The sequence below is a fragment of the Oryzias melastigma genome, linkage group LG23 (genome assembly GCF_002922805.2).
Source record: "Oryzias melastigma strain HK-1 linkage group LG23, ASM292280v2, whole genome shotgun sequence".
Taxonomy (NCBI): domain Eukaryota; kingdom Metazoa; phylum Chordata; class Actinopteri; order Beloniformes; family Adrianichthyidae; genus Oryzias; species Oryzias melastigma.
In genome coordinates this window covers 4024269-4033077 of record NC_050534.1, presented here as the reverse complement: position 1 = coordinate 4033077, position 8809 = coordinate 4024269, and the positions used below count along the sequence as shown (strand labels likewise).

The following is an 8809-nucleotide window of genomic DNA, read 5'->3' as shown; positions in this document are numbered from 1 at the left end:
ACTAGACCACCAGGCCGAGGTTCCCCGCACCCCCGCCAGGGATGGGGTAGGGGACAGAAGGTCGATGGTCCTAAAATATTTGCTAAACTTCAAATTTGCCTAAAGAAATGAAAAAAAATGACAAAACAGCTAACACAATGCTAAACTGTTAGCTAAACTTCTAATTTGCCAAAAGAAATTTCGAAAAAAAGTTTTACTTTGACAAAACAGCTAGGATTAATCTAAAATGCTAGCTAACCTTAAATTAGCCTGAAAAAAAAGGAAAAATTTCTAAATTAGGTAGAATGTTGCTAAATTAAAAGCTTAATTCCAAATTACTCTATAAAAACCCTGTAATTGTTGAAAATTTCCAACTTTGAATCCACAAGTTTCAAAGTGCACACATTTTTTGAGGGATTTAAGCAATTTCTCATTCATTTTGCTCAATATTTCAAAAAGTTTATGAATAACAAAAATATAAGCAGTAACGTTTTGATACCAAGATTGCTTAAATGGCTAAAAGTGTACAAATTAGTGCCTTACTTTTCGTTGTGGCTCTCGTTGGGGTTTGGCGTGTGAGAAATTGACCTTAACAGCCTTTATAAAAGGTTGAAGTTGGCCCCTTGGTTTACACGGAAACCAGGGGGCACAAAAGATCACATAACAGACCCTCATAACAGGAAATCTAATTTAGTTTCCATGACAGATTGAACTTTAGTTGATCCAGGGATGGGGACATTGAATTAGTGTTTTCATTTGTTCAAGTCCCATTAGTGTTTGTGATTTAATGTCATTTTTTTTAAATGGTTGACACAATCAAGATAATTCCAGTAGATTCTGAAGGAGAAAAGTGGCTTTTCTCCTTCAGAATCTACTGGAATTACGTTGATCATGTCAACAGTTAAAAAGTACATTTTGTTTTTAAGAGACAAAAACATTTCATGATCAATTGTACAATTATTTCTGCCTAGTTTATCAAATTATTTGTTATTCTTTGTGATTGTTGTAAAAACTATGACTCAGCATAATTGCATTATGTCTTTAAACTGTACTTACTGTAATGTTTAAACAAAAGATACATATTTTTTCTGTTATTTCCAGATTTGTTCACAGGTTTCAGCTGGATTCCTGACATGTTTCTGGATCAGAACCCTGTCTACCTGGACACACCTGTAGTCAGCTCAATGGTTTGTAGCTGAGCGCTGTCATCGGAGTCCTTTCAAAATAAAACCTGAATTCCGCTCCTTATGTGATGTCCTAAATGTGCCGAAAATTCTGACTCATCACTTTTCTGCTATCCTCGTGCGCGCTTCCTGTCGCTCCACCGTGGACCGAGGCGGTTCTGAAAGCTGGGAACCTCTTCCTCGCGCGGGTAGCTCGGCGGCTTGAACGCACCGCCTCATTCGCGGGAGAGGGGAAAGCGGCTCGGTTCGGGGAAGGAGCCGCTCCTCTTACCTCCGTCCTCCAGCGGGGATGCTGCCGCCTCGAGATGAGAGTAGATTTATAGCCTGACTTCTCCGGTTAAACTTTAACGCGAGCGACGTCCTTCACACACAACACACGGGCTAAGACACAGGATAAGAGACAGATCGTGTATTTCAAAGAAATGTCTCACTACAATCCTCATTTATGTATTTCCGGTCTGCAACAATGGTCGTGATAGTCGCACATGCGCATTTTACACTGTGAGTGAAGGCGTTTTAAACGTTTTTATGAAAGATAGACTTGTTTTTACATATGTGACTAAGTTTTTTTTATCAATATTATTTACTTTGTTTTTTTATTATTATTTTTAATATATTTTTAACCAAAACTTCTTCTTCTCCCAATAAAAACCATTTTAATTTATTCAAACACAAATCCTCATAATTAGCTAGTTTAATCAAACATGTCAAATCAACAAATTAACATTAATAATTAATATTTGTTAGCTTACCAAAACTCCACGGTTAGTGCTAATTGTATTCCATTTATTTCTTGTATGACTTTAGGCATTTCTTTTTTTAAATTACTTTATTTTATTTTTTTAAATTACTTTATTTTATCATTATTATTTTTTTTTCAAATCAGTCGCTTATTCATCCTCTATTTCATTTTCACATCTTATCAACAACGTCCTTCAGTAGTCATTGGTGCTATCGTTTTTAAATTTAGAGTCAGAGTGAGGGCTCTCTCACTTTTGAGCACATCTAAGTCCTGACGTCATGGAGCTTTGACGTCACACGGTCACGGGCTTCCACAACACTGGTGCTTCTGCTATAAGCACAATTAAGTCATTTTACAAATGCCTCAGGCTTACAACTTAACCTTGGTAAATGTGAAATAATTAGTATTAAAGATATTGATGTTGACAAAATTCTTAATATTCCAGTTAAAGATGTAGTTACCTATTTGGTTATTTCTATAACCAAAGACTCACCCTCTAGACAAAAACGCCATTTTTCTCATAGAATTAAAAAAAAATGCAAGAGATTCTGAATATGTGGCTTCAATGTGATCTCTCAATTCCTGGAAGGATCCTCTTAACGAAAGCTGAAGGAATTTCTAGAGTAGTTTATCCCGCTCTATCTTTATCAGTTTCAGACTCAACCTCCAAAGAAATAAATAAAATGTTAATTAACTTTGTATGGAAGAATATCCGTCACTACCTCCAAAAATAATTGCTTTATGCCCCCTTAAGCAAAGAACTAATTAATTTTTCAGATCCAAATTTTACCTTTAAAATTAATTGGATTAAGAATTGCCTTAAATATCCAGATTCAATTTGGTACTTTATTCCCCATTAATTCTATAATAAAATCGGCGGCCTTTAATTTCTGTTAAAATGTAACTACAACAGCAAAAAGATTCCTATTAAACTTTCCAACTTATATCAACAAATTTTACTTGCTTGGAAGTTATGTTACTCTCATCATTTTTCACCACACAAAACTATTATTTGGAACAACGAAGAAATAACCATTAAAAACAAATCTATATTTAAAGCAAATTGGATAGAAAAAGAAATCATTTATGTATCTGATCTTTTTGATGTGAATGGGAATCCTTTAAATTATGAAAGGTTTTTGCAGACCAAATCTTTTCCTGTAACAAACAAAGAATTTAGTAGTGTTATGAAAGCCATCCCTTCAGGTTTACTTCATTTAATGACCTCTCATCTGCATTATCAAGTTATAAATAAAATAGACTCTCCTTTATCGAATAATGGAATTGATATCCTAAATAAAAAATGCAATAATAAACATATTCGTAACACATTCTGTTATAAAAGAAGCACCTCACCTAGAGGTGTACTTTACTGGAATAATATATTCGGAAATATTAATTGGAATAAAGCATGGACATTACCGGAAAAATGTTGCATTAATAATAAAGTCAAAGAAATACATTATAAAATCTTACATAATATTTACCCAACAAATACATACATATCATCATTTTCAGATATTGATCCTAACTGTAGCTTTTGTAACAACTCCCCTGAATCAGTAATCCACCTTTTTTATAACTGTACATTTTCTTTAGATATTTGGAACCAATTGGAACGATTTTTAAATAGTAAATTAAAAATAATCTGTAAAATAAATTACTTGTTTTAGTTTTGATAATAAAAAAATAGAGAATATTGTCAATTTATTATTAGTTTTTACCAAATTTTATTCACACAAATGCAGAATTAGAAAAACTTCTCCTAATTTTTTTGGTTGTATAGCTAAACTATATCAATTTTATAGCACTATCAAAATGATTCAAATCACCAAAGCATACCATACTGTTGAACTTTGTGCCTTAATACTTGAAGACTAAATTATTTTATCTTGTGTATTTTTTTCCTTACTCTTGCCTTGAATTGTAAGTTATACACTTTACATTTCACTCTTATTTCCCCTGCTATGATTTTTCTATGTTGGACTATTATTATTGTCATTGCTTTGTTTTAGATGCATTTGTCTTACTTTTCTGTAAATCTGTTTGTTTTCAATAAAGCTTAAAAAGAAAAAAAACTGCTGCTTCTGATGAGACTCCTTTGCGTCCTTATGGGTCAGAAAAAAGGATGAAATTGATAAAGTTTTGTAGACAATTTACCACTTTTTTGTTGTTGTTTGATAAGTTTCTTCTAGTCTGTATCAAACTGACATTTTGCATGATGAGGGTAAGGTGGATAGTGCTGCAGAGCTAATATGGTGAAGCCTTTCATGATAATGCCACTCAAAACCAATCATCATACTTCCACCACCACTTCTCACCAGTCTTCCTCTTCTTATTGTGAATTGTTTTAAGCTGCTTTTTGTGTTACTGTTCTCCCAATTAGTAATGTGTCTTTTTGAAGGCAGAAATAAAACTTAAGTGGCACAATTGATGTTTTTACAGTCTGCTATTGTTTTGTTTTTAACTTGTTTTATTGTTCTTATGCTGCCAATTTCTGGTACTTTCTTTCACATACATCAACTAGTGATGCAACCTGGACACATCATCAGTGATGTTACCTGGGGTCATGGAGTGTTTCGGGTCTTTCAAACATCATACACTCTCACCCAGGCGACCCAGCTGGGGTTGATCAAATCCCAGCTTGTGTCCAGGTAGCGCTACCCACCCACGGTTCCCCCCTCCTAATCCACAGCCACCTTGAGGCTACTTCTGCTGCCTCTGTTACTTCCTTAATGGCCCTGCGCTTGCTAGCCCCAGTGATGCCCAGCATATTGTACGCCCTACAAAGCGACTGGCCTATGAACCCCCTGCATCCCACCTCAATGGGCTCGCACCTTGCTTTCCAGCCATTGTGCCGACACTCCTCCACTAGGTCTGCATACTTTGCCCTCTTCCTCTCATTTGCCTCATCGATCCGGTCCTCCCAGGGGACGGTCAACTCCAGGAGAACGACCTGTTTTGTAGCTTCAGAGATGAGCAGCATATCAGGCCTCAAGGTTGTACTGGTGATGGTTTCTGGAAATTTTAGTTGCTTTCCAAGGTCAACTTTTAACTCCCAGTCTTGAGCTGTTGTTAACAGGCCTGAGTGGGTGGCCCTGGCAGCTGGTGGTGGCTTCTCCCCAGCCCGGACGAAGGCAATAATGTTCTTCGCTGGGCGGAGGCTCCTGCAGTGCTTAATGCCACTGCTTATGGTGTTGGCTATTGCCTTTAGCACTTGGTCATGGCGCCAGCGATAGCGTCCCTCTGCCAGGGCTTTTGAACAGCAGCTGAGGATGTGCTCCAGGGTCCCCCTCTTTAGGCACAGGTTACAAGCTGGTGACTCCGCCTTTCCCCAGCAGAACAAATTAGAGGGGCTTGGTAGGACGTCATAGACCGCCTGTATCAGAAAACGTATACGGTGTGGCTCAGACTTCCACAATTCCGCCCATGACACTTTGCGTTCTGCTGAATGTTCCCATCTTGTCCAAGCGCCCTGCTGAGGCATCCCAACCACCCTGCTGGCTCGCTCCTCCTCAATAATTGCTCGCAACTCTTTCTGTATCAGTGATCTCTTATCCTTCCTCTGTGCCTCCTTTCTGTGGCATGCCGGAGCATAACCCAGCCCTGCCCTTCCATGGGTCACTGCTCCGACCAGTTCCCTGTGCCGGAGCCTCGACTCAGCCACGTCAACTGCCTCCGCTGCCTTCCACTTCCGCCCCGTTCGCACCTTGATCCCTGCTTGGGAGACCTTAGGGTCCTCTGACTCTCTGTATTGGAGCACCTCCCTAGCACGGCTCACTTTGAACTCCTCGCTCAAGCTACTTCTTGGGAGTTTTAGCTTGTTGCTCTGACCGTATAGTGCGGTACTGCTCAGACTCCGAGGTAACCCCAGCCATTTACGCAGAAACCTGCTGACTCTTCTTTCGAACCCCTCTATGGTAGAGATTGGGACTTCGTATATCATAAGAGGCCATAAAATCCGTGGGAGGATTCCATGCTGGTAAATCCAGGCCTTGAACTTGCCAGGTAGCCCAGACTTGTCCACAGCAGCTAGCCAGGCTTCCAGCTCCAAGTTTGCTTCGCGGATTCCTGCTGCATCTTTCAAGCTGCAATCAAAAATATCACATCATTGTTATATTCAATTTCTTTGCTTTAGTGCTGCTTCAATTTTTTAAAAAAATTTGAACTTTTTAAAGTGCATTTTTGCATTAAAGGTGCTAAAAGTAAAGATTCCTGCTGCTGGTTTACCAATACCTGGCTTTAAAAACAGCCTTTCACAGAGGGGTACATTGTTGGAAAGACAAACACTGACTGCGTGTGGAGCTGCTGCGCCCCCCTGTGGAAGACTTTAAAACTACATGGACTCTAATGCAGCTTTCTGCTGAAACTGAAACATCCTGTTGCTCCAAAATACAAAACATTTATTTTAGCTTTCAGATAACAGCTGATTTTTTGTGATATTAATATTAATTTTGTTTTTATGAATACATACAGGTTAAGGAGGATTGTTACTGTTGAAAACTTACGACGGAGTATTAGGGCTTAATTACGAGAATAAAGTCGCATATTTATGACTTTAAAAGTCATAGGGTATATTTACGACTTTTGATTCTTCAAAATAAAATGGAGTTTGTTAATTGTGTCAAAGATTGAAGAGTTATTATAACCATAATAATGTAGACACTGGTGCTAAAGCTCCGGTGTTAAAGCAAATTCATTTTTTCAGAAGTTATGCCTGTGAGCGGAACTTCAGTCTCAGTTTTTGAACTGGGAAAAAAGGCTCTCTTTAGTTTTACTTTGAAAACCGGAAGCTTCGCCGTCACGAAGATGTGTCTACTTCCGGTGGCAGTATCGGCGCTCTTTTGGCTTTGTTTTAGTTTGTAAACTTAAAATCCTATATTTACCTGTATTTCAGAGCAAAAATGCATCATCCCCAGATGATATTTTGATCGTATTTTACTACAATTAATTACATTTATAAAGATCACGTATCAGCAATCTTGGACGTAGCGAATATCCTATGTACTCGAATTTTCGGGAGCAAATCGCGAATACCCGCGCACCCGGATACTTGTTACAGGCCTAATTCTGGTGACCTTCCTGGCAAAACCCTCTGCATTCACCCGGACTTGGGACTGGCACATGGAGACACTGATTGTGCCTCCTTGTGGTTGCATTATTTTGCCAAAAAATTGATGAAACCAAATGACACTTTTTGTTACTGTTTTGTTCTCAGCCTGCTGCCCAGTCTTTATGTTTTCTTTTTGTCATCACCAGCTTCCTGTAATCAGTCCTCATTTGTCCCATCGGTTTACATCTGTGTAGCCATACTGCTGTTTATTTTCACTCTAGTCAGTTTGTCAACTCTGTCTTAAAGGTTGTTATGAGTCTCAGAGTCACTGTATTGGACTGCTGTGATTTTTATGTATTTATTTGTTCTTTTCTTGTTTTCTCTGTGATCTAGCACGCTGGAGTTCTTCTTTCTTGTTGGAACTGTTTTGGAAGAGGTTTGGATCTGTGGATTTATTGGGTTGCTCACACTAAGATGGAGTGACGAGGATTCGGCCGTGTGGAACTTTGGAAGATAATTTTCCACTATGGATTGTTTTTTTCTTTTCTTCTCGAGGACGAATCTCAAAACCTACTTCGAGCACTGACCCTGTCATTTTATCTTATCCATTTCCCCTCATAAACTCTATCTTGTGTTTCTGACTGTCTTAACATGGGCGACGACTGTTTTTCTTTGATGGACAGTGGATATCCTTGTTTTTGTTTTAATTCAAGATTCTGTAACACTTCCTGCTGTGTTATCACTATTTTGGACTATTCATCGCTAATATCTAACTGTTATTGGCTTAGACTTTAACTTTAATAATACCATAATTTCATCCCTCCTTGTCATTCCCTCCTCTCAGAAACTGCTGTGACTCTCCTATCGGTTGTCTTTGGTGATGCTCCTGATGCTGCTGTCTTCCGCCCTGAGAGCATCTTTATCATCGTGGAGAATGAAATACTTGTCAGTGGTCCCACAAATCTGGCTGACTCTGCTACTCTCTGGGTATGTCAAACAAGCACTTTATCTGGACTGAGCTCTTAAAATGTGTGAACTTTTTAAAAAAACATACTGTGTTGAGTTAAAAAAAATGTGTCAGTCACTATAGAGTGGCTTTCATGTTTTTTGTTTTCTATTTTTAATTAATATTAGCTGATGATAATTGTGTAGTGAGGCAATATCGGTATCCCGGTTTAGAATAAATTTAGAAGTCCCAACTCTTTGAGCTGAATGGTAAATATTTTGAGTTCTACCCACATGTATTGGGCGAGAACATTTTTAAAACATTTGAGTGGATTTGACATATTTTATGAGTTGAGTAAAATTATAAAAACTGATTGTTAGGATGGTTTTTTTAGTTGGGAAATACTTAAAGTTTTGGGTGAATTCTTTCATTATTTTAAGTTGAGGAAAATTAATATTTATAAAGTCAAATTAAAGCAAATTGAGGCAACTTCAAATATAAATTTTAATCTATGTAAACTTAAAAATGTTAATAACAGAACTTAAATATTATTGTGTAATCTGTTACAAAAAATGAAGTTCTGTGACCTCATTAGGGTTTACAGTGTAGGTTTAGCCTGGGATAAGAGGGGGTCTGGTAGGGGAACTACAGCAGTACATTTAGACTTTTTGCAGATAATGTTGTTTATTTTGCTTCATCAATCTAATTACCTTCAGCGTTTGTTAGAGAGGTTTGCAGCTGAGTCTGGAAACACTCTAAATGTAATTGTGTAGTTCTCCAACCAGACTCCCTCCAGCAGCGAGAACCAAGCTCCTGATCTGGTAATACATGGAGCGGACCTCAAACTCACAGTGCGTCGTCCACATGACACCATTGGTGTTGTGGTTGAACACTTTCTCCAAATG

At 38.0% G+C, this 8809-nt stretch overlaps 2 protein-coding genes across 4 annotated transcripts in view; both read right to left on the bottom strand.

Annotated features, from left to right (window-relative positions):
* The window catches only part of slc26a5 (solute carrier family 26 member 5), a 30675-nt gene extending 29065 nt beyond the window's left edge, over window positions 1-1610 (bottom strand). Inside the window, exon 1 of one of the 3 annotated variants that reach the window (XM_024262643.2) lies at window positions 1150-1610. The gene's annotated coding sequence lies outside the window, so the exon portion shown is untranslated. The remainder of the gene's footprint in view (window positions 1-1149) is intronic. The other 2 variants (XM_036210232.1, XM_024262642.2) reach the window with 2 other exon arrangements.
* A 2807-nt stretch (window positions 1611-4417) lies between these two features.
* On the bottom strand, window positions 4418-6004 carry LOC112139816 (the record flags this gene model as incomplete). Its single annotated transcript, XM_024262650.2, has 1 exon — window positions 4418-6004. A coding segment is annotated over one exon (1467 nt), but the record flags the coding sequence as incomplete, so codon positions are not given.
* Between the last annotated feature and the right edge of the window lie 2805 nt (window positions 6005-8809).